The sequence below is a fragment of the Mugil cephalus genome, chromosome 9 (genome assembly GCF_022458985.1).
Source record: "Mugil cephalus isolate CIBA_MC_2020 chromosome 9, CIBA_Mcephalus_1.1, whole genome shotgun sequence".
NCBI classification, from domain to species: domain Eukaryota; kingdom Metazoa; phylum Chordata; class Actinopteri; order Mugiliformes; family Mugilidae; genus Mugil; species Mugil cephalus.
The window spans coordinates 14448909-14475530 of NC_061778.1; the positions used below are offsets into that span (position 1 = coordinate 14448909).

The 26622-nt window shown below is 42.7% G+C and overlaps 1 protein-coding gene across 1 annotated transcript; it reads right to left on the minus strand.

Annotated features, from left to right (window-relative positions):
- Positions 1-11277: 11277 nt before the first annotated feature.
- abhd15a (abhydrolase domain containing 15a) lies at positions 11278-25347 on the minus strand. Its single transcript, XM_047594934.1, has 3 exons — positions 24119-25347; positions 16462-16814; positions 11278-15523 (listed from the first exon to the last, which is right to left on the minus strand). Exons 1-3 carry the CDS (start codon positions 24665-24667, stop codon positions 14863-14865), a joined length of 1563 nt encoding a protein of 520 aa, XP_047450890.1. The 5' UTR covers positions 24668-25347; the 3' UTR covers positions 11278-14862.
- Between the last annotated feature and the right edge of the window lie 1275 nt (positions 25348-26622).

Consider the following 26622-nt stretch of genomic DNA (forward strand, 5'->3'; position numbering starts at 1 on the left):
AATTGTTGATGAAGAAATAATTCTTCTCCCCGTAGATTAGACATTGGACCTGACTGCTGCGTTCCTCGTGCTCTCCTCTCTGTGCTTCTCTAGGTGAACTGTAACCACTGCCCTCGGTCTCCATCACCTCTCCGCACTGAGCTTGTTTGTTCCAGGAAATGTTCTCATTTGAACCCTGAACCCATTGAGGATCCACCTACTTTGTTTGCAGCTCAAGCCAGAAAAGAGAATCAGCTGTTTCCTCATTGATTCATGTGATCCACATCCAGCTGTTTCATAAGCTTGTTGTGGCTCTTATGTCAACCGCTTTCATGTAACTGTAGCCAGGGAGCTGAACAGAGTATTTTTTTTTAATGCTTGGTCACAGATGACTCTAACCTCCCAACTGCTGTTGTAGCAGATATTATTTTAAGGCGTAAAGGATTACTGTTACTCAATGCGCAACTTGTTATATCATTCTCCTACTCATTACCCACTATTCCACTCAGCAGGAAGGGAACTCTGACCCCTTTGCATGTGAGGACGAGGAGGCCACAGCAATGTGCAGTCGTGCCCGAATTCTGGGAGAACAGCGTTTCCACAAGGTTTATCTCGGTTGCCACATCCAGGGCCAAGGCCTACTTACTGATATGATTAGCCTTGCTGGCGGAAAGGGAACACATTATCCTCAGACAGTCTGATCCAGCCTCCATTCTTTCCAAACACCCCTCTTTTTTTTTAATCTGATGCTTGGAGCAAACTAATGATGATAGTAAAGGAAGTGTGTCCTCCTCTCCCAAAAAAGACAAGACGAGGACTGCTGAAGCTAATGGATGCAGACAGGTTGGCGGAGCGGTGGCTGCTGAAAGTGATGACATCACTCGGATAGGGGGACTTAGAGAGAAGACGTGTTAGTGACAAGTGGTAGCTATTAGAGCTGACAGGCCACTCTCAGGCATTTTCTATTTTTCAGTATCAAAGTGTCAGGGCTCGGGTTTTCACGCGAGCAAGTTAAATATTAACAACATGCAAAGCTCTTGTTTCATTTTAACTCAAAATCTGAACACACATTGGATCACTTCGTGCCACTTATCTCACCTCCAGCCGTACTCCAGACATGTCTGCTTTCCATGCTGTGACACCATGTGACAGTATTGCGGCACAGACCACAGAGCTGCCTCAGCCTCCGACTGGCACTCTGTTTTCCGACATGCACTCTCACGGATCAATAACCTCTTACATAACATTCTGGTTTGGACTTGAGGCAAGATTCCAGCTGACTGGAACATGTGAAAGGGCTTTGACTGCGTTGACCCACATTTTCCCTTCCTCCCTAGATCCCTCCCTCCTGCCGTCCGCCCGTCTCCTCTTCCCTCCATTAAGCCCAAACCCCTCTCTACCCCTTCACACCCTTCAGGAAGGCAGTCATGGAGGCAGTCAGATCCAGACGAGGGTGTTTCAGGCCTTTCCGCGACGACGTGCCCAGACACGCACCCACACAGAGAGAAATAGACACACGTGGGGAATAGCCGGTTTCTAAGAAGTAGATTTTACATGGTCAAATGACATAGGCGTATAAGGCTAGGGATGGAAAACGCACAAATTTCATACGCTGTCGCATTGAGATACAGCTTCGTATGGCTTAATTAGAATTTAGAGTGTATGGAATTGCAGCAATGTTTTTACTCTGCCAGTTTCAGTTTTTAGAGACCCCAATTAGAAATTGTAATAATTACATCAACACCAGAAATGTGATGGAGAGTTTATTTTAATTTGTTCCCAGTCGGTTGAGTGCTTTTGTGCCGTGGGATGTGTTAACTAGTTGCAGGGGCGGGAGGTGCGGAGAGGCGGTTCATGGGATGTCAGCAGAATATTGAAATAACCTCTCTCGTCATTCGGGCTGGAAGCATCCGTGCATTTTTCTGAAGGGTTTCCCCCCACTGCTAGCTTTGCAGTCACACCGCTTAAACGGGCCAAATCAGCTGTTTGCAGCGTCATGGCCTATTTTGGTGACACATGAAGCCGAGCTTGGTAACCCTTCTTTCACATAGCGATCAATGGAAATAATGATTCTAGTTAATTAAATGCAACCGTTAAAGCGATATTACTTTCCAGTGGGAAGGGATCCCTGGCATCACCATGTCTAACTTGCAAAAATTTCATGTTCAATATTTTAATGATAAAAATACTGTAATAGCCTCTGCCAAAACAAAGTAATTGGGCCTGTTGGTAATTGATTTGTTTTTTGATTGTATCTTTTTTTTTTTTTTTTTCTGTCGCCAATAGCTCTACTTTAATTTGGCTGAGGATGGGACTTCTCTGGAGTAATGCATGCAGTCACTGGTGTTAAGCTACCGTGGGGTGTTTATGGTCAGTAAATACCTTCCAACCATAGGCTGGCTGCCTTTCAAACCACAATGGCTTTTCTAATTTCAGATACATCAAATGGAAAATAGTGATCCAATCTCTCAGGACACATTCAAAACAACCAGGCCTGAACGGGGCCAAGATGAGTGGGCGTGCTGAGTGTTTGGAGATGCCCCAAGTGACATATCTGGGCTAGGCAACAAAAACCGTAATATGCAGTACCTAAATAGTTTTCTACGTTACTTCAATTAATAATATTTAACATCTGATGGCAGTGCTGTGATAATTTGTCAGTTAATTTAACACTTTGTTTGGCTTACGTCAGGTGTTGGTGCTTGGGTGGCTAACAAGTGTTTCCACACACAACATAACCTTGTTGTGCCCTCAGGTGAGAAGAAAGCTCAACGCGCTTGTGTTTGGGCAATACACACACTGCACTGTAGTACAGGGGTGTCAGACTCAACCCTGGGCTGGTTTTAGCCTGCGTGCCATATGTCTGACACCCCCGCTGTAGTAGCTGCAGCGGGCTGCTCTCTGTGTTCCCCATGTAAAGTTATATATTGCCCCTAAAGCGAACAATCAGGTGGTATTACAGTACGAGGCCGAGCTCGAGTGAGGTGAACCCTATCCTGGTTTTATGCCACATTAACCTGTCTGACTTTGCATTACAGTAAGCTGATTAAGTCTCCACAGGTGTCCTATTTAAGTGTTTGTTTCACTAAAACGTCCTCCACACAAAGAATCGAGTGAATATTTCTGACAGCTTATCGGTTTGTCCTCGGCAGGCCTCAGCGACAAGTGGAAATGTCGTTCCCGGAGCTTCAATTATTCAAAGAGCGTAAATAAACAGGCCAGTCTGGGCTTTTTATTGCTTAATCATGACTCATCCTGACGTGTGAGTGTTCCTCATAACCTGAAGTACAGAAACAACCCATGAGATTTACTCTCATTCCAGCACACTCTGCATCTACAGTATTTTGTCCCTCACTTGTCTGCTTAGGTGGAGTGTGAGGATAATTAGATGATTGTGAATTGAGCCTGCTTTTAGTACTTTGGGAAGTTGCGGTGACTCATCAGAAGTTTGCTTCCTGCTTCTATAAATAGCCATTATTCACTGGCTTGAGCACGAGGTACCAATCAGAATACAGGATACATCAATTCTTGTTTTCTGTAAACATAAACACCTGCCTGTTGCCTGTTTCTCTAAACTAAAAAGAGTGGACTCTACTTCTCAAACTCCATATTTATGTGACATTGTATTTAAGTTAACAAAGCTCATCAGCAATATTCTCTGGGTTGGTTTTATGTTTAAATATCTTTTGACAATTTCTTTTAAGGCGACAAGTGAATTTAAGTTCAGGTTTGTATTAAGTTCCAACAGTTTCCCTTGGTATTTCCATTTTTTATCTTCATAGAATGAGATAATAGAGCTACTTAAAGCTCCAGAACTAGACTAATAGTTCACATTGTGAACCAGGATGCACATGAATGCAAATTAAAAACAGTGACATCTAGAGGCCATGCTACTACCATGCAGTCAAACAGTCGTAACGATTAGAGACGACCGAAGGGGAGAAGAGGAACTTGAGGAATGAAAAACAGGGGGCGGAATAGAAGGGCAGGGTGTCACCGAAGCCAAGGATGATTGCCTTGAGGTGACTGGGTAGGTGCAGCCGGACGGCCAAATGAACTGCGATGAGACACATCAGTGAGGGAAGTGAGAAAGAGAAGGCTGGTGTTTTTCCAGAGCTCCGCACGTGCGTGCACACACAAACACACCGACTGCAGGCGCTCCTCTCATCTCTCACGCCTCTCTCTGTGCCCAATCTCTCGGTTCTCTTACTATTTCTTCCCTTCCTCTCCACTTGATTGCCCTCGTCACTATGTATTCCCCTCTCAGATTCTGCCTCAATCCTTCCTCACTCGCCTTTTCTCTCTTCCTTCCCCACCTCCCCTTCTGCGTGCCTCCTCAGCCCTTGTCAAAGCCATCTAGCCCAGACAAGGCTCCAAGGGCAAGGAAACATCCTCTGGTGACGCCTCGCTATCGCAGACACACTGATATGACAGCATTAGGCTGCGAGGATGTCTAAAGAAGAAAGTTTCTTGCGCGTGAAGAACATGATCATCTCAGGACAGATGCAGTATTTATGTGGTGACAAATACGCATGTTTGCGCATGATATGTGCAGATAAGAATGCATCATCCCGAAAGCAGCTGCTCGTCGTCTGTTTGCTTATGTAAGACTGTACTATAAAACACAGCAGAACAAGAACAAACTGGCTGCCTGGGACAAAGGCCCTGCCCTCACCACTGCGCTGTCAGACGTGTGTTTTCTGTTTGTCAGGAGACACAAAATGGAGAGCGGCGTAAAATGGAAAAGCAAGACAGACAAAGGCAGGGAGACCGAGTCCTCTGGAGATTAAGGTACAGTAGGGTCATGCTGTAGTGGACTGGTGTGCTGCAAATGAAGGAAAAGATGAGCCCCGCTGTGCCCTGCTAACCCACCTGCTGCTGTCTGGCCCTCATCTACTGCTGCTCTGTCATACAGCACATCGCCTTGCACAATGCTCCATGGGCTCAGGAAGCACAGGGGAAAAGGCGGAGAGAGAGCGAAAACAGGATAGTCGTACAAGCACAGAAAATCACAGGGAAGTCTGATGTATGTTTCCAAACTGAGGCTGTGGCAGCTGTCTGGAAAGCTAGTTTCCTTCTTTGTTTAATTATATGTTACTTTGCATCCGTTACCTGAGCTGTTTTGGTCAACCTTGAACCATTTCTTCCATATATACACAGAAACATTGTGCTTTTCATTTAAAGGCAAGTCCTTCTTTTCAGAATGATCTGTAATAGGGTCGTCATGGTCAGGTACACAGTACTCTTAATTACCACCGTGTCACTGCACATGACAGGCATACAGACACACTTTAAGCACTGCGTTAATGTATATTTCCCCAAATTGTTTAAGCTAAGAGAAAATAATACATAGTTGACCAGTGTAGCAGGTGACGCTCCCTGTAATCTTGCAGAGAGATGCTTCGGTTTTGGTTGCCAGGACGGTTTAGACTGTGCATAGAGAGCCAGGCTAGCTGTCACGCTGCATTAGATATTCCAGCATTAGCTGACGCCAACTTAGCCTGGAGGAGAGGTGGTTACCTACCAGCAATCTCTAATCGCACAGGGAAAAGGACATGAATGTACATGCAACATGTAAAGACCCAGATGCACAGGCACACAACAGCACACACCCAGCAATATGTCTGACTTTGTCCCTCTCTGTCTCTTCTGTTTTCCTTCCCGTGTGTCTCTATGCTACTCTATTGTTCGTTTCAAGCCCGGCAAGAATGAAACTAGCACACATTAGCTGGTGGACACGTTGAACATAAAACTGCTCCTTTATCGGCGCAGATTGGCCACACCCAGTGTAAGCCATGCAGTGTGACAGTTGAGGAATTCGCTGCAGGCGATCCACAAATATTTTCAGGCTGCAGTCGTACGTCACTAGTGGTGTGAATGGCAAGAAAACTGCGGTGTGGTACTTAGGCTTGTTGAAGACAGTTTTCAGCATGTTGACTTTTGCAGGTGATTAAATATTGCATGCTTCCCTTCGTAGGTAGCAAATAGTACATCTGCATAATTAATTGTGTGAATAGATTGAGTTTTCTGGATCTCATAAAAACAGACAAATAAAACAAATCGTATCCAGTTTAGTCTGTGATTCCTGCTCAGAGCTGAGTAACTGGTACATTTTACTTTGCGTTATCCCAACATTGCTGCAGAGCATTTTTTTTTTATATACTTTCTGATGACCTTGGAATTAACCAGCTGATCAGCTCAGATTTACAACATTTAATCTACTAAATCTACTAAAGCTGAAAGCTTACCAACCTGCCCATGTGGGAGCCTGGCACACATACTGTGGATCAGACAGTACATTTTAGAATGTACTTAATGTGTAAGTAATTTCATAACATGAGCACTGTACAGTATATTAATTAAGCATAGTTTAATTATTATTAATATTATTAATTATTTTGACATAGATCTCCAAATTGAGACACAGCTGTTGCAGCTGTCTGGAAAAATAGGGTCCTTCTTTTTTTAATTTGTCTGTTATTATCTAGTTACATCTTTTGAAGTCACTCTCTCATTTCATTACCAAGCCGTTTTGCTCAACGTTGAACCACTTTTTCTTTTTCATAAATACAGAGTATTAATGTGTTTTACACTGAGTCCTTCTTTTTACAGTTTGCTGGTTATGAAATATTTTGTTTAGACTGTTATTGATCCAGTCTTGGTTTCAGATGTTCAGATTCTAAAATGTTGGCTTCATTCACTGACAAGCCACATGTAGCGTATTATCATCGTCATCAGAGCTCACATAAAAAGAATGATCTCTGATGCAGAAATGAAAAAACAGTACAAAGGAGTCAAGTATCAGCAGTGTATCTACTTAATTATGTGTATCAATGCAAGCAGTTATAAATAATCAGTACACCATGAACAGGTCAGTTTGTTCCCACAAACTCTCTAAGAGTGGAGTCATGTGACAGAGTAACCTTTCACAAATGAATGCTGAATTCCTGTAGAAGACACTCAGTCTCTTCCCCATTCAACTGGGACCAAACCTAAACGCTGGTCAAATACTTTTATATTCACGTTCCCAGATAGTTTAACTCCTCCTTCACGTCTCTTATGGACATAGTATGTGTGCTCAGTCCAGTTTGTGTGACTCGGCAGATATCTATTTAAACTGCCAGCTAAATTTATTCCCCATGTGCCTGAGCTCTAATTTTAAACAAGGTGCTAAATATACAGATAGTTTCCAAGCCAAAAGCAGAGATAGCTGCGTCATTGTGTCTGTCAGAGCAGAGTCAACCCCTGGAGAAGTTGGAGCGTGCAACGTTTGGAGCAGAAACCTTGTTGATGCCACCATCTGCTGGTCAGTGAAGCAACCGATGAAGAGGAGGAGGAGGAGGAGGAGGAGGAGGAGGTCTCCATAGCGACATCAGATGGCCCGGTTGGATAATTTGGATGGGCAACTAGGCCGAGTGGTCTTGATAAAGGCATCGTTGTAAAAGCGGGTCACAGGGAAGCAGACAGAGCTATTTAAAGCTTAATGAATGTAAAACTGCAACGAATAAGGATGTGATCTATGTCCTATCAACACAATCGTGTTTAGTATTTAGTTTCTTTCCCCAGAAAACACTTTATAAATTTAGAAGCAAAACAATCTGAGCCAAAGGGTTTCCTGTGTTTATTTTTAGGATATACATCAGCGATCATAAAGTTGGCCATATAAGATAAGTATTAGTAATGCCCTAAATAAATAATATATATTTAGTTTATTTAATTTATATAGCACCTTAAAAGCGAAGCACTTCTGCACCAAACCTGCTTCACAGGCAACATGTCATATAAAACAATAATCTCAGTCAATGTGAAGCTTTGTGATGCTGTCAAACTCAGATAAAATAACTAAATAAATATATTAATCTAATGCCAAATTTGAACTGGTGTGATACAACATTAATATCAATCCCCCATTAAGACAATTCTGACTCCTCCCATGCACGTCCATAAGTAGAGATTTGCTTGCAACCTGATATTAGACGATTGTACGGTAACGTAAATGTAAATGTAGGAGAAAATGTGCTGATAAAAACGACTATAGTGTGTTATAAAGCATGTATCAGATGTGTATGTAGTGCTTAAGGGGTTAAAGTAAAGAATAGTCTCAATGTGAACGGAAGATTTAATGACTGACACATCGGCTGCTTTCCCAGAAAACATCCACAAGATGGAGCTCTGCTCAAAATCATAGTGTGTTCACGTCTAACCTTTAACATACTTCATCCAAGATCAGTAACCAACCTGGGTATCAGTCTAAATACAGGATGACATTGTAAACACCTTTGTATTATTTTTATATAATAGCAAACTTTGATTATGGCACTAAACTGGTGGAAACTGCATTAGAGACGCTACAAGAGGACTGTAAATATTTTTACAGCCTTGCATTTCATCAAAGTTTCATGGTCGAATATTTAATATTCCCGTAAACACAAAAGACGGTGCAGGTTTTAAAAATAGTTCTTGAAATGCAGCGGTGTGTGTGGTCAGCGGTGTAATTACCGAGTCCAACTTCCTCTGGAGTGTGGAGGGTCATCAGTCTGTGCACAAGCCAAAAACGAGCATGTCGCACACAACTTACAGTCGTAACTCTTTGGAAACTGAAATAAACAGAAAAATCAGCAGTCATCGAACCGCCTCAGCGACAAAGCAGGAGGAGAACTTAATATTTGTCGCTCTGCTTCACTATCGCTGGTGTTTTATTTGACTTGCGCACACATGTAAACACTAGAGACCAGAACTCCTCCACTATAAACATATTTGGTGTACAGTATAACTCCTTTGGATGCTTACAGAGAGGCAGAGCCAACAGAGAGGCACCAAAACGCTCTTATTCCTCACTTGCTGGTCACCATCCAGACCGAGCGCAATTAGAACGTCAGTGACCCGGACCTAGACATCTGTTTCGTATTTTCCGTTGGCCTGCTGATCATGTTTACTTGTCTTGGCTCTGAAGGGGCTCTGATAACGCGATGCATATCTCTAAAGCGACTGTGCAGAATCTCAAGCATCCCTGTTATTTTCAGTCTAAGACCAGGAAAAGACAGATCTACTTTATGAGCGAAGGTCACATTTGCAGAAAGTAATCCAGAAATGATTTTGGGATGTGGTTCTTGTATGTGTTATGGGCATTCTCATAATGGATTTACTGCTGTCCTCAGTTGCTTACGAAACTCTCTTTGGAGATATGATGGTCCTGAGAGATAACAACATGTCTGCAATATAAAAAAGTCTTCAAGAGCAAAAAGTACATCGTAGGTAGTTTAGTTTTTCCATCCAATTTAATAGTATTACCAGGCTGTTTCCCCATGTTTCCAGTCTTTATGTTATGCTAAGCTAACCGTCTCCTGACTGAAGCTTGTTATTTGGATTAGAGACATGCAAGAGGCATAAATCTTCTCACACTTGCTGTTCTATGTCATTTTTTAAAAAAAAATCTCTATGAAAAGCCAAGTGTAAAATACTTTTCTCGGGTTCCCGGGTGACTGTTTCGTGACTGGAACCCAGCCACTTCCTACATACATACCATGGAGTTGAGTAAAGCAGGGATGTGGAGACAAGAAACCGTAGAATGTTAATGAAATTCAGCCAGTTGTAGCGATGAAAGGCAAAAAGCCCTGTGGTGATGCAGAGTGGGCTGGGGCACAGAGTTGAACTAATCTGAGTTTAGAGGCCATGCTGATTGTAGGTGATGACCAACGGGAGGGACTGATACAGTTGACTGAAATATGACGCAAATAGACTTCCCTGAACGTCTACCACAAGGACACTCCCACGACTAAATTCCGAGACCACGCTGATCACGGTCTTGTAGAGCTTTCTGGGTGGTTTTGTTCTTGAATGGAAAGCAGTGATGGCGTCAAGAGATGTTTCTTGGTGCTAACCAATAGTGTACAGGGTTGATCTAAAAAGAAAGTGGGTGAATTGTCGCTAGAAGCTAGAAGCTCTGTCCACACAAAAGCAATTTATTTATTTTTTTTAGTTAGGGTTAATGTCTGGGAGGACCACTAGTGGTCAATGGCCACAAATGAGAAAATCACTTGAGCACAGTCTTCTCTTCACTTTCTATAAAACAAACAAACAAAACAAACCAAACAGACCTATTTCTTTTAAGGTGAATTCTGATGAAAAATGGGTGGTCACGGAAAGATAACAGCAACAGTACAGGGTAAGAGCACATGATGTGGAAAGTCAAAAAGTAAAAAGTCCAGACAACGTGACAACACAATGTCTGTTGCTATTTGCACTGTACTGGAAACCAGCAAATTACACAGTTTCACAATTTGAAATAATGTTCTCGCTCACATTTACCATGCAGTTTAATTCGGGTGATAAACCCACTGAGCACTTGCTCTTCACCTAGTTGTTAAGCTGCTGTATTCTTGGTTATTACATGTATCAGTCAGTGGGAGTTGTGTCGCTCTAAAAGCCCAAATTTACCACTTTGTCTGGTTGCTTTTATGCTTAATAATTCTCTTGGAAAAGTGCTTGACATCCTGAAAGCTCTTGTACTGTCATGTCTGAATAACAGTGTCCAGATCAATCAGTGCCCTCAGTGACCTCCTCCCCTGCTGCTCTGTGGAAAGTATTTTAAAGTCTGCCTCTGCACACAGACAAAGTGCAGAATGTCTCAAAGGATTGCTTTTATTTATTCTCTTTTATTGCTGGCTGTAACCAGGAAAAAGTGTGCATTTGAGAGATGATACTACGTGTTTTCCTAGATGTCCCACTTCAGCAAATCCCTAAGTGTGCATGTGCCTCAACTATGATTTAGTATAATCAAAGCAATGAGAATGTCAGGTACTTTGTTAATTAAATATCAATCACTTTAATTCAATCCTCCTAGAATCACGCAGACTATTGGGCCCAAATTGAACAAGCAAAGTGGGAAAGGGCAATTCAATTGTAATGGCTTAATTTTCTGGAGGCCAATAAAATCCTTCGTTTATTACGAGGAAATCGTGTCTGCTTTCAGTCATAAATTATAAATAAAAGGTTGTATGAAGCGAGGCCCCCCGTTTTTCACACAGCACCCCTTTCAGTTTTGCCCTTTTTTTTCCCAGAACCGAGGCAGCACAGATTTGGTTTTCTAATCAGAGGTTACTCTTTAGCGTGATCATTTTAACATCAAGTCTTAAGTAAATTGTCTAGACAAGGCGGGCTATAAAAGGAACGTCTGGAGTTCAAAAAGCAATCATTTGACACTTTCTGCACAAATTGCACTTAAACTAGTATCACTGATGTGTTTGTATGACCATTATGAAGAAAAGGGACAATATTTAAGACACCAGCGATAAAGGCGACAATGATCAGAATAAATTTTACTTGTTAACAATACAGTAAGCATTAGGCACTGACATTTAATGTTTAAAAATGCTTTGTAAAACTGCACCATAATGGATTAATACAAATAAATAACTGATGCAAACAAAACCACTGAAAAAGCATTAATGTACACGGTCACTTAAAAGATGAATTTGCATTTTGCTGCTACAGGATTTCAGGTCTGTGCTGCACCGAGAAGATGAACTGTAGTCTCTTGTTTTGAAAGGTTCTAGTTCTTGGAGATGGAGAGAGGCGATTAAATGGATTAACTCAAGACTAACTGATGTTAGTTTGACCCTGTCTGGAGTGGAGGCGATAATAAACATCTGCCCCTTCCTCCGCTGCTACAAACCCGACAATTACTTGATGATTTACAGCTAAACACACTCTCAATGACAGTGATTGCAACGCTGCCTACTGAAATTCAGACCACTTTCATAGAAGCATTGTCTATTTTAATATTGGGGCCATGCACTGTGTGTACCTTTTTTTTTTTTTTTTTTTTTTTACATCATGTGAACGTGCATGTTCCTGTGGCTAATGAGCATGCATAAGAATACCCTGTATGTCACAGCTTGTTTGCATGTGTTGTGTGCATGCGGGTAACTCTACGTGTGTGTGAGTCTCTGTTTGTGTGTGACAGCGAGGGTGCGTGTTGACACTGTGTCTGCGGGCACACATTTCGTGTGTGTCTGTGTGTACACTGCTGTGTTCCAACTGTCTGAGTGGATGAGGCTCAGTGGGCGGATAAACACAGTCAATGTCACACATACACACACACACACACACACACACACACACACACACACACACTCGCTCTCTCTCTGCATGGAACTGTGCTATGGCCGGGAGTGTCTGTGGGAACTGACTGACAGGGGGTTTGATAAAAGCATAGACTCTAACATAGAACAAGATAAACTCTTATGTTAGTGACTGGTCGTGAAAGAATAACATACTGGATGTTTTCAGGACATATTACACAGGGATGTAGAGAACAAGATGTGCTGTTTTTCACAGATTATTGTTTCATAAAAAAGGCTCCACATGAACTCCGCCCTCTTGTGGTATAACTAACCTTCAAACTGGACGTATTCATAAATGTGTAAGCTTCATTTTTAGTGATTTGGTAAATTTGATGAGTTGGTCATATGGTGTTATTCTTTGTATTTGAAAATGTTGGCAGCGCTTGCAGCCATATGGCATTCCTTACATTACATTATCTGCTCTTCAGCTTCCCAAACCCTTTTGTGACTTCGATTGCCTTGCAGAGACAATCTCACAATTTACAGATGATATTATCTCTTGAACGCCAATCGTGTCAGGTACACTGGTGCACTGAATTGCTAATTGCAATTCATTTCAAGTCGAGTTGTGACACGAGTTAACGTATTGTAATTCTCACTGTGGAGAGTTTTCTTTGGAAAACTGGTCCTGTGCGAATAGGTCTTTTGCCAGGGGTAATCTGCAAGTGAAAACAAGCCCATTACTGGAGTGTAACATTCTACTCACTCTTTCGTTGCAACGAAAAACATCTTACACTGCATTCAAACCGCATTTGTGAGCTTGTGTATATGACATGGGAAGTTGTGTTGACACAAAACGCTTGGTCTTGAAGTGACAACCTGGGGACCTCCAGTAATTTGTAATGTCGGTAATTTGTAAAGTAAAAACGACACCACAAATTACATGCACTGTTAAACCTAACACAAAGGTCCTGTGATAAAACTAATCAAGTGCGAATCTGCAGCTCCTTGATTTGGGTCCTTTAGTCTTTATTTTTTTTTTTAAGAGTTTTGTTTGATTCGTAGCGCTTTTCTGCCTCTTTTCAATAATGAAGGTTATATTATTAATCAAAGTTGGTGCTGCTGTATCGGTGTATGCGTCAAAATGTCGCTGTGAAGCGTGCAGACCCATTCACAGAAAAAAAGCTCACTGCCATCAGAAGAACAAAATCACCAAAGATGATGGTATGGGTGACATGCGTGGGAGCAGATTTTGATGTGTCAGATGTTTTTTAGTGAGGTATTAATGTGTTCATCACATCGGTAAAGGTTAAACCAATTTAAAAACTACCAACGTAAATGGTAAATTCTACCCCAGGATCAACTACACTCCCACTCCCATTATGTTTTTATTATTGATCCGAATCTGTAACTAAAGCTGTCAAAAAGTGTAAATGGATAAAATGTCTCTGACTTGTAGATATTGTCAGTAAAGTGAGTAAGAGTTGAGTAAAGAGAAGGATCAAATACACCTTTGGCAAAATATCTGCCATAAAATGTTCTACTACACTTTTAATATAACACATTTAAAATGTGGAATGTTTTGTTAAACAACAGAATAATTTATTTGGTTGATGTTCAATCAACCCAAATAGCACAACATGAGAAAAATGTTTCAAACAAGAAGTCTTTTTTTTTCTCCATCTCTGTGTTTTCGGTGTGTAACTAGGGACATCATCGTCTGCACATCCAGGGAAAAAAACTTGCAGAGTGCAGATTTTAACTGATGAGACCAGAAAACTCACAAAGTGCTTCTGGCCATGCCGTGTAGTTCATTAAAATATCATAAACGCATGACTTTCCTCTATAAGCTGGCAGGATAACACATATAAGTGCCCCGACACAATTCGCATCTGTGTAGTGACATTTCCCTGCACATAAGAGAATCTTTAGCTCAAATTAATTCAAGATTTGGCTGGATTTTATTTATTTTTTTTATTTCTACACCCAAAAGATACAACGGCTACTCCCCAATAAATATAATGTTGTTTTTAAAAAAAAAAAAAAAAAAAAATAACAGTATGATACAAGAAGTGTCAAGGTCTCAAATATCCCAAATGACAGTGTCACTGTTGCTTGCAAACTGAACAAATGTGGTTAGGAAATGTGGCAAATTTTGTGAAATGTAAGGAGAAGGAAGTGAATCAGTAAATGTATTGTGTGTGTTCATAAAACTGTGAAAGCTGGCACTGGTAAAAAATATACAGACGTCCATATTAAGAGTTTAGTGTCAACTTTTCACCTATTAACCATAACAGCTGTATGCAAGCCCGGGGCCTGTCACTCTTCTTCGATCTTAGTGGTTGATTGGTTTCAGAATAACAGACACTTTCTCCCCAGAAATTTTTACTAGTCATGGTAACACTTACACTGGAGTGTCACTGCATCACATCCAAAACCCAAAACATATCGGAAAGTTCCAGTGTTTTTGACTCAAAGTAGTGCTGTGAGTCAGTCCTGTATTATTGTGTTTGTACTGTCCAGGCACATGATGACATACATGCATGAACTCGTGCATGTAGGTAGCACAATGCACCTATACCACTAAAGCATAAGACAAGTTTGTTGTAATGCATCAAAAACACCGTAATGCACAAGTGAAAGTCAGGGGATAAGAAATCTACTTTTTTTTTTTTTTTTTTTTTAGTAAATATGGACATAAACGGTGCAGGTTTGAAAAATGAATCTGATTTGTTTCATGTTGTCACTTTAATGAAACCTCAGGTGTGTCCCGGTGAATAAACTCCACGCTGTACCTTTAACATCCCTATAAGCTCCCTCATCGCGTATAGGACCGCTGCCAATTGAAAATGGCGTGGATATTATGGGAACACGCTGGCACACGCTTACATGTACTGACACTGCGGTTGCGGAAAACCCTTCCTCCTACAACTCCTCCCAGCCCCCTCCTCCTCGCCGCGAGCTGCTTTGATCTCTCCTCCGCATTGAAGAAGTCTGTGGTTGCCCTGAAGAATTCCAGCAGAGCTTGGTGGCTCCAGTTGGTCCCACGACTCTCCATCTCACCGCTGGGTGCAGCCGCAGAGCCGGCTGCGCCCAGCGCACCGGCAGCGCTGCCCCCGGACTGGGTGGAGAAACCACAGTGGCCTCCACGGTCAGTTAGGAGGAGGAAAAAATGAGGGTTCGTCTCAAATAGTTCCAAGGGTACCGTGGATTGGGTGTCGCCGCGCACGGGGTCGTCCTGAGCGCACACGCTCAGAACGGGAATAGCCACCTCATCCACATCTCGCAAGGGTTCGTTACGCTCCCAGTAAGCGTCCCAGGCGCACGGACAGTTGCTGCCACTGGTGGTCCCAGCTGGCGCTACGGGTGTGGAGCCCGCGTGTCCAGCCTGACAGAAAAGCGCCTCCTCAAGGCCACGCAGGGAACAGCTAGAAAACAGAGTGTCTGTGTGTATCGTCTCACCAAGCGCTGTCCTATACCTGTGCACACACATGCACAAAACAGGAAATACACACGCACAGACACACATAAAGAGAGACAAGTAAACAGTAAATCCATTTTGTAAAGCTGCATGGCTCTCATATTCCTTAACGGCCTTTATTTGAGGAACTGTACGTGGGTCACGATGTCTCTCATAATCAATGGCTTGGCAACGAGCAGGCGACCTGTTGCTACAGTGGATTGATTGTTTCCCTAATTGTCTGGGCTCTCCCAATAAATGGTTTCTGAGTGCCTGCATCTGTTTGTCTTACGTGCCCATTTTTTACAGCGTTTCCCTTTTGCCTCATAGAAAATATATAAAGTCATAAAAGCAACAGCCACATGAGGCAATTTTCTCTAACTACACATTTATCTCTTTCTATCTTTCCATCTTACTTTAACTACTGTGGCATGTTTCCAAAAAAATACTTTCTATGTACAGTTTGCTTATCTGGGTCTAGAAATCTAATGTACACCAATCAAAATATAATCTCTGTAGGATGTTAAGCACATTTAAATTAATATTCTACTTTCATACAACATTATTTCCTAGTTCTGGACATTTGTTCCTGTTATTGAATACTTATGTCAACTGCTGACATCTGGGAACGAGGTAATGTAAATTAATTAAAAAGATATCAGATGTGACAAGAAGCATGAGCAGCCAGATGATCAAGCTAGACTTCTTGTTTACTTTGAACTATTCGTTGTACTTGGGCATGGCGGGGTTTTGGCTGACATTTCAGGTGCACTCTGTGTTTTGCCAATTGGCACAATGGCTGACATATTTACAACTTCTGCTTTATCCTCCGACGGCTAACTCTTTTGCTGCAGTGATGAGTAGTTTCTATTTATTTATTTTTTTTTATACTATATTCTCCCAATCACACCCTTAATAACTAACTGTATCATGCATCATGTTCTTCTCCTTCCATACCTGCTGAGACATATCTTCTGGTACAGGACCAACGCCCACTGCAGGGGCCAACACAGCCCATTCTCAAACCAGCTCTGGCAGCGGAACACGGGTGAGAGGCAGACGGCCGCGGTCACGTAACTCGAGGACCCGCACTCCCCCAGGTAAGAGAGCAGAAGGCCCGATCCTGAGCTCTCGCTCACTGCGTACAGTCGTCCTGCGGGCTGCCGGTAGCGAATGTAGCGCACGGCCTCGCGCAGATCCGCGGGGTCACCGAACTGCTGCAGTTTGAGGGTGGTAAGGGGGGTGCCGTTGTGGCTGCGCCGGTTGAAAACTGCTGGAAGGTAGCCATGGGACAGCGCGGTCTCACACAACTGCACAGAGAGGAAGTAGAAATCAATAAAAAAAACAATGCCCATGTGTCTGAAAGAGTGAAAAAATATGAGGGCGTAAAAAGGTTCAGTGTTGTTTGACTATGCTGTGCTGAAACGAAGCAATCCTCTCGGTGTCTTACCGAATAGGCCACATGCTTGGGTTAGAGCCGCCTGGTCTCTTGGTGATAATACCACAAAGTTAAACAATGCCTCCTTTTAGAACATCTTGTTCCACTAAATGACTTCACAGCCGTACTACCTGGACATGCATACAAGTTTTATTGTATGGAAAAAGAAATGACCAAAAAAGATGGGGTTAGTGAGAAAGCAGTAAAATTAGGGGATGAAGTGTTGCTCCTAACCACGTTTAAAGTGCAACACTACAGAATAGGCTGTCAGCACCATGTGCAGCACCCCTGTGAAAGAACACAGTAGACATTTTGTCATACCATATCAATTGGTGCTGGGTTCTCGTGTGCTTTTATCTACTTCTGATCAAAACAGAATTGTCTCATCTGAGTCACAATATGCGATCTGTGCTGTTGCAATGTAGCCTAAAAAAATAAAACAGTAACGCAACAAAGCATTCTTTGTGATCGTTGCCATCCGCTTCTCCACTCACAAGTGTCTACTTGCTTGTTTTTGTAGGAACACGGATGGAAACTCATCCCAGCTGCAGCAATGTGCTGTGATGAGCCAGGTTGATGACGTCCAAGGATTTAAGGCATTTCTCAGCCTCTGTGGGAACCTTCGTAACGGCCCCACAATATGCCCTTTCCTGAGATGATATTCATAGATGGTCCCACAGTCTAGTTAGTCTGAACCAGGAAGACTAAGCCCGCACAATGTGTCTGTCCTTGAACTAGGCTGAGAGCAAAATTGGCAGAGGAGAGCTGAAAGAGCTACAGTATGGAAACCTGTGATCTCATGGCTCTGGAAAGTGTTCCCTTTCAGTCAGCAGCACTGAAATGAAAAATGTCATTACTTACCACTCACTACTTTGTTATTGCTCAATGACTGACAAAACTGCATAAGTTATGCACTCCCCTATTTCCTATTTTGTTGTTAAGTCAATTTACTGTACTTTTACAAATAGAAATTTAGCTTGGCATAATAAAACACTTTACTGTGGTTTCAATGTTATGAAAGACATAGGAGAATAGCAGATTTTTAAAGTTTATGAACTACCGTATGGAAAATAAACACACTTAGTGCAGAAGGCATCAGTAATAATGCTCTTTTGGTCACCAAAGAGCTGTTTCATCTTTGAAATAACACGCTGTTTGTTGTCTTATTTTGTCTTTTGGAGCTAGTTCTCTAAATCTAATAGTTCTTCTGGCGCATCTGTAAAAAATGACTAGCCTCATGCTCGTAATAGCAAATAATGTAAGTAAGACATAAAAAGGATTGCAAAGAATTGTAAAACTCATGTTCAAAACTGGGAAATATAAAATGTAATTTGAGTCTGGAAAAGCTGCCGGAGATGATAAGTAAATGAATAAATTACACAGAAAAGCTCTCACTGTAGCAAGATAGTGCAAATGAGAGATTACCCCAGTCTTCTCTCTACAGAATATTATTACTAGAGTTAATTAGCCATCACAGAGGCTGGAAACACAAGGAGGAGATTTGCCCTCATTCTTAATTTTCAAGGTGACGGGTGCCTCATTTCAACACGCAAGAAGAATGCGCTCGTATGTTTGGGTCCGACTTGAAATGAGTTATACGCAGTTTTAAATTTGCAAACATCCCACTAGACTGCAGAGCGAGTGGAAGAATCATCGTGTTAAATATTTACCAGCTGAGAAACGCTGCAGAAGTCTTTCTTTCTTTCTTTCTTTTTTTTTGCCGCTCTCAGTTTTTTCAAGAGGATTTTCTCTGCCAGACTTGTCACTAGACAGTGTCAGGAAAGTGCTGTGTGGAGCTAATATGCATCATGAAGCATCATTCATTTAGTCATTTACTAGCCTCTTCACGTCGTTCCAGCGCCCTGCAAATGATTGTGATTCGAGAGGAGAGCACAAGAGAGGAGGCAAGGAACATTTTTATCGGAATACGAATCACCTCAGAGTTCAGCTTAATTCCCAGAGATACCGGGACACGCGAACAGACGTCGTACAGTTTAAAATGAGAGATGGGCCTGAACGATGAGATTAAACTGGGAGAAGTGAGTGTGAAATTGCTCTGTCCTGCTTATGTGTGCCCTCTGAGGCATTAATGAAACTAAAATCAGACGGTGCAACTCACCAACGGTAACACAGACACAAAGAAGGAAGAATGGGCCTGAGTTATATTCTTCAGTGAAAGTTAGGTAGCAGCGTCGCCCCTGTAACTTGGTAAGAATTCACTCGACATGCAGTGACTCACGATCAAGCCAGATTTTGTTTTTGCGACCAAACTCCCTCAGAACAGTGCTCCACTCACAATTATACCCCTGTTTATTTTTCAGGCTAACAAAAACTCTCTCTGTTTTAGATGCACTTGCATGCGGTAAATCTGTACTGATGCATGACACTGACAGTGCGCATTTGGTTTTGTTCGAGATTCGTTGCAGAAAGAGCAAAAAAAAAAAAAAAAAAAAACAGAAAAAAAAATTAACACCAGCTTTCTTCCAGAGATGATAAACTGTCAGCTGAGTGACAAATTCCTTCAGCAGGAGGTGCACACACTGGGCAGCGCCCTCTGACAGATACATCAATACTGGAGGGAAGATCTGCAATATCCCCTTCAGATCACACAGAACAATGTGAGTGATTTCTTTAGTGTTAAAACGTCAGCAGCTTCTCCGTGTCCAGGCAAGCTACCAAATTAATGACGGCTTTTGAATAAAGGCGTCTCACCACAAAGCCCCGTCCTCTTTTCACTTCAATATCTTGCTCAGACAGTGATCACTTTAGAAGTAGGTGACTACGAGTGGAGTGATTTGATGTTTAAATGCATCCTGCATCCTTACGCCGCAATCTCTGCTCATTTCTGTGCTCTGCAGATGAACTGAGCGAGACATTTGATGACTTTTAAACTCATGATTAAAATCTAGACGAAATGTTTCTGGGCTTGTTAGGTAATGAATCCCATGGCAGTGATCTTGTTACAGTTAATTGGTTGGCAGTTTTGCATAAACCCTAAATATAGCTGGCCGAACAGAGCGCTTCTTCTTTGACCTCTTAGATTGCAGCAGATAAACAGCAGAGACAGAAACCCCTCTGTTTTCTCCTTCCATCCTTCATGCTGCACTACAGGAGACAAGTGATGAGAACCAAAAAAAAAAAAAACACAGTGCCACAGTATTGTGAAGCTTTACAAAGTGTCTAAGAAATGGGAAACATCACAGGGAAAAAGTAGCTATGAATAATTTAAATTAAGACTACAGTTAAAAATATCAAGACTTGAAATGCACTAATTCTTTTAACTAGCTCCTGGTGTACAAGAAAAAGTTTGTTGCATCGGTCTTAAAACACAACACTGGGGTTTGCTGTCCATGATGATAAATGAATCTGTTACTGACCTGTTGTATAAATCTCCACTGAGTCATAGACAGAAATGCTGTGAAATCCTTGTGTGTAGTTCAAAGTATTTATAATTTATTTATCTCTTATTCTTATCTGTAGTGTTTTTATTTAGTACCTATATACTATAGTTACTGTGGGAAATAATCTGGGACCTGAGTGCATTAATATTAAAAGTAGGATAAGGCTCCACTCCTGGCGTGTGAAGATTTCTGCATCCCTAGTGTCCAATTCACACCCGCGCCAGATTTTGCAGCATAATTAGGAGCTGCATTTGTATTCAAATACCTTCAAGCTAAACCTCGAAACTCTTTGTAAATACACTCAGCGTTCTGTTTTAAATCGAGCAGCCAACCCCAAAAAACACGGTGTCGACAACAAACTGGGAAACGTGCAAAGAAACGAGGGGGTAGAAAACACAAAACTAATGTCCCATTTGCTTGTTTCGTTGGGCTTGTAGTGCTATTTACATGGATCAGGCATAACATTATGACCATCTTATATTGTGTAGGTCTCCCTTGTGCGGAAGCAATTGTGACCCATTTAGAAAATGGACATGGGTCTTCTGAGGGTGTCCTGTGGTGTCTGGCAACAGGATATTTTTTAGTGCTGACTTCTGCTGCCATCAAGGAGTGTCATTGCTATGGGGTGTCTGGTCTAGTCTAGGTGGGTGGTACATGTCTAAGTAACATCCACATGAATGCCAGGTCCAAAGGTTTCCCCCGCAGACAAGTGCATTATCACAGGATGGTTGATGTTATTCACTTCTCCTGTCAGTGGTCATAATGTTATGCCTGATGGGTGCATTTACGATGTAGACATTTCCAAGGCTGAATGCTCCTGCTTCTCTTCTATTATCGCATCCCTCATACATATACACGTGACTGTTAATGGTAACACTTTCCCACTTACACCGTACGAGTGCTATTCCCTCCCGAGAGGAATCTGTAAAGTCAAAAGTTGCTCTATCAGCACTCAAGAGGAAAGAAATGATCTGAGCAACAACTATTTAACTGTGGAAAGGTAAATTACCCATAATGGCCAAGTCGTTACAGCCACCATACAGCACAATTTAAAGGAATGAACACATTCTGAAGAAAACACCGAACTCACTGAAACTAGGTCAGGAAATTACGGCAAAGTCTATTTGTCAGGAAGATGTGATGGGTGTAAATCATATGAGGCGAGGTGGCTGCAACGGCCCCGTGGCTGCCTCCAGAAATATTTATGGCATCTCAACATATGGCTTCAAACAGGAAGCACGGTGCTCACTCCTACAAGTCCACACAAACCACTTCTGAGAAAAATAAACGCCTCTTTAAAGCTGAAGATGAAAATAGATTGACATTAGGCCTTGATGGCAATCTATTTTCATCTTCTCCTGATGACCAGGAGAGATAATTCATTTAAGGAGCAGTAGCTGAGCAGAGTTTGGCACTTTGGGGAAAATATGCTCCTTTGCTTTCTTGCCAAAGGCTACGAGATACTGGATACTCTCCGCTCCCTTCAAATTAGGTTTTGTTTACCGTGTTCACGATGAGAGGCCCGCTCCCGTGGTATTCACCTTGTAAGTGGAAATTTTTCCACGTCATAAGCACCAGCTCACAAGCTCTGTCTGAAGGCAGGGTATTTTATGACCTGGCAAATTAAGTTCCCCAAGGCTATGACAAGACTCCAGGATATCTCCGCCGCAGGCCAAACAGTAAATCCCAATATGTCTCTTTTTCTTTTCATTCCTGCGTTACTGCTGGAGATAAAGAAAATAGAAACACAGAGAAGAAAAGAGATAATTGTTGGAAAAGACTACTGAATTAAAAGAGCATCACCATGCAGAATATCACGACGGCGACGGAGCCTGTGACCCAGGTTCTTGAATAGACCGTATAACGCTGTGAACTGGGAGTCTGTGGTGACACCCCGCTGCAAGAATCACAAGCCGCACAGAGTTTGTGACGTTCGTTCCATCCCCCAGCACTCATCTGTCAACTAGAAAGGACAGGCGGGACTAATGCAACAGATTCACTGTTCCACCCACCTGCGTATGAAGCAGCGTGCTGTCTGCTCGAGTGACAAGTAAACATTACTACGGCTGAACAAACAGAGAAAAGGCTGATGGCATTATACTACTGTTATGGAGGCCGGGCTCAGGTGTTAACCTGCCGAAAGACTGACGAAGACGCCCACAGGCCGCACTATTCGATTCAACGGGAAGTGGGGTTCAAAAAAACACACCTGCAATTACTGCTCATACCCATCCCCACGTGGGCTGCCAAAGAGAATAAAGCAGAGGCCCTCTAGATTGCCACTTTAATGAATGAATCTGGCATGTTTAGGGATGAACCCATTTCCAACAAATTTGGGATAAAAATATGAATAATTAAAAGGGAAATGCCTCATCCATAAATTTCTAAAATGGGCTTTGTTAAACAGAAGGAGTCTGGGAGGACCACAATCCTGCAGATACCAAAAAAAGAATCTGAATTTCCCTTGCCGTTTCTGCCCTGTGTCGCACATAAAGATATGTATATATGTGCACGCGCGCGCACACGTGAGCTCTTTTTATCTGTCTCTCCTGCACGGACTGTGACTGGTTTACGCATAGTGAGTCTCACCAGCGACAGAAGAAATCTTAATTGGTGTATATCCCTTGTGGTGCCTCAGCTGCCAGGCCTCCCAGGCGTAGCCGGGCTGACAGCATCACAAATCCTCTCCGTAAAAAGAGGCACAGATCCGTCTGAGTGTAACAGTTGCATTTCATCTCTCCAGCATCAGAAAGCTTCATTCTATTTTTGTTTTATTTTGATAACCTCCTCTCTTCGCTCATCCTCTATGCTGTCTTTTTTTTTTTTTTTTTTTTTCAGATCAACAGGACAAGAAGCTTTTCACTCCAGATAATGTCTAACTCATTTGGTTTTTGTTCGGGTAGTCTCGCAGAGTTGTTATTTCCGACATGGGGCTGACAGTAAGCCTGCGACGGATCTGCACACAGAGCTAACGGTGTCAAATGAAGCATGATGCCAGGCGCTCTGAATGGTGAAAGAGCCAGTAGGCATTCATGCAGAGGAAGAGCTGCGCTGCACTTCCCCGAGCTTCACAAGTCAAGCGATGCTTTGTAATCCCTGACTCAATTACCTCAATCAGAGTATTGAAAGAGCGGTTGAAAGACCTGTGTTGCCCATGCATCTGCTCTTTTTCTTTCTTTTTTTTTGTTACTGCCAGGCTCTTTCCTGAGACTGAGCTGAAGTGATTGGCTTTCTGCCCAAATGACCTTTGTCACTGACATCTCCCTGTGCCTCCTTTAGATTACAGAAGCACTTTTCATTCAACCGTGAGTAATACTTTGTGCAAATATAATATTTGTGTGATTCGTCTCGGCTATGAAAACAGTTGCTTTAAGTTTTAAAAAGCAACCATCTGCTACTCTTTTATAAATAATAAGACACACAGCTTCTGTAATTTTCATCATGTTGACTCATATTAAAACAAAATTGGCCTTTGTATGTGAAACTGATGTAAAAGCCTTTCTGTAAATATGTATATGTTCAGAACTGTACCTGTCTGCAGACAATAAGGAATGACTACTTATAGGTTATCAAGTCTGTGAGATATCAGAAATGTATCTCTTTGTTCAGAGGAAGAAATAGCTCTACAGAGAAACGTCCACATTTTTTGTGGCTTTGCTCATTGTCTTTATCTTTTCTATGAGTTGTTGGTTAGTGTCTGCATGAACAGGATTTCCCTATTGACTATTATGATAATTTTAGAGTCTGCGAGACAAGCCAAGAACGCACGGATTACCTTTAACACATTTCTAGTGATCTTCCCAAAAGAGTTTGGGATGATGAGAAGGATCGGACTGGTCGAGTGACTTGAAGTCCTGCGTCGTTTCTGGTAGGATGGCACTGCCCAGTCCAGAGCCACAAGTCCATCGTCGCTGAGCTGCAGGTTGTCCCGCACAAACTGAACCGGGCTTTCGTACGGCCAGCACGCCTCGTACACGCTCTGGAGAAAAGCGCTGGCCCGCCACGTCCATCCGACACACGGCGAGTAATTACTGAAAGTCCTACAGTGCTTCAGGAGGTAGTTGGCCAGCGCGGACGGTTTGCATATCAGTGCCACGGTGCGTGCCTTCTCGTCGCTTAAGGGATCCACACCGGCGGCCTGGGCACCGTCTCCCCCCTCACGGTCTGAGATGCACCTCTCGGCTTTGTCTTTCGCCGCCTGCTGTGAAATCCCCAGTCCCTGGAGCAAAGCATCCGTCTGGCGGTCGGTACCGAAATATTTGGAGCCGGGCCAGATTAAGACCACCAGGGTCACAACGCACAAAGCCACAAGCCATCCCAGCATTGGCACGGTCGGCAGAGATCAAAACGGGCACAACGAGAAGACTTTCCACACCTTATTCTGCAGCTGCAGCTTACACTTGTATATTTACATTAGGGAAGCCAGTTCGTGGGAACATGTTCACTCTTACACTTTGCTGTTTTGCCAACATAGGTTCCTCGACTCATCAGTGCATCTTGGTGCCAAAGCGCACACGTCCGCAGGCGCGAGGTTCCGGTTACGCATCGTCCGTTCCAGCTCCTTCCAGACCCGCCTTCGCGTTTTTCTGTGGTTACTTTATAACACACGAGACGATTCTGTCCACGTTTCGCCAATGCTGGCACAGACGCCACCAAGACTGCGCTCAGACGCTGGCCGACGCTTCCACTCAACAGCTGGGAGCGCGAGAAATTGTCAGTGAGCGTGAGCAGCGCGCAGCTAATGCTGGAAACGCCTCCCATCATCCAGCCCCCCTCGGAGAGAGCAGGTACTCAGGAGCACTTGATGATCTTTGCTGTAGCCTTCCCCCAAAATTATTTCCAGTAACCCAGTGCAAGCAAGTGTGATTATCTCTCCATCATTCTCGGAGAAAGAATAAGAAAAATACACCCAGTTCCTGTTAAACTCACATACGCGCATGGGACACGGCAGACTGACCTGCCACTAGAAGTATACTGCTCACAGTCATTATCAGATTTTAGTGAATTCCTTCTAAATGAATTTGGCAGCATAAGCCCAATGTGTCCTTGCACTCAGAGATAGGACACAATTAATAAAGCCCACTGTGTAAACAGTAACCCATTAAGGGATTTGTTTTTCATGCAAATACTGTAACCTGTCGAATAGGCTACTCCCATGGCACAGCTTTAGACTGTGCTCACAGCTTTTAACTTTTAGCTGAAGCAAAGAGTGGAATTAGACCACGGTTCTGAAGACATGCAGACCCTAATGCTCAGTGGAGGGCTGCAGACATCCAGTTTCATTCAGATGTAATAACATCCATGTAATGTGATTACCTTCCCTCTGCTATTTTTTGCATCTTTACTCCTCATACTATGAAACTCAAACAGATAAAAATAGCCTTTTAAAAGGATTAGTCATCATTTTGGATCAGTATTTGTAAAGGGAGGGACCGCACAGGCAGGGAAATCTGCAGCCTTGGGCACTCTAATATTTTTTCATCACTTTTAATTGTGGTATTGGTAAAGTTCCCTTTCTGAGGTGCAACAACTGGTTAAACTGGAACCCTAGCTCATTTATTATTCAAAGAGCCACGGAACATTGAATTTGCATCTTACTGATACTCCTGTGATGTTGGGAGATTTCCTGGAAAGCAGCCGCTTTTCCGTCTGTTTTTGAGGAACATGTTGTTTTGAGCACTCACTTAACCAGCAGCAGCATAACAACATGCAGTATCCCGAACAGAAATCGATGACGGTGTGGCATGGAGTGTGGCAAGGAAGAGGAAATTAACCTAAACAGAAACAGACAAGACAGTAGATCTCTGTGTATTTGCTCCAGTTTTCAAGGCTTCGTCGTTCTAGTGGATTAGCTGCTGGTAAATGAGAACAAATGGCAGATGCCAAGACGACGTGAAAAAGATAAACGAGTGGCTGGCATTACCTCAGAGAGCCTTCGAATGGCAGAGCAGAACAGCTGGTGCACTGGAGAGCTGAGAGGAGGATGTTTTTATGTTTATATGTTATTTACTCTGTGGTAGTGCACTGTACTCTGTTTGCGGTACTCTGCAGTACTGTGCAAAAGCTTGAGGCACTTGTGGTGACTACGTTCTCATCTATCTTTCAGTGCATTCGGGGAGCTGTATGAAACATATTGAAATATTATAACAAGGTTATACCATTTATAGTAATCAGTCTAGGATAACATGAAGACCACAGCAATTTAGGCAGCCTGGAGCCATGAAGAACCTACCAGTAATAAAGCTGTGCACAAGAAACATGGGAGAAATTGGTCAAACT

Coding starts and splice junctions, on each gene's coding strand:
- abhd15a (XM_047594934.1), bottom strand. CDS start 24,667: ATGCTGGGATGGCTTGTGGCTTTGTGCGTTGTGACCCTGGTGGTCTTA. Junction 16,815..24,118: donor TCACTAGAAATGTGTTAAAG/GTAATCCGTGCG, acceptor CTCTCTGTGCAG/TTGTGTGAGACCGCGCTGTC. Junction 15,524..16,461: donor CAGAAGATATGTCTCAGCAG/GTATGGAAGGAG, acceptor GTGTGTGCACAG/GTATAGGACAGCGCTTGGTG.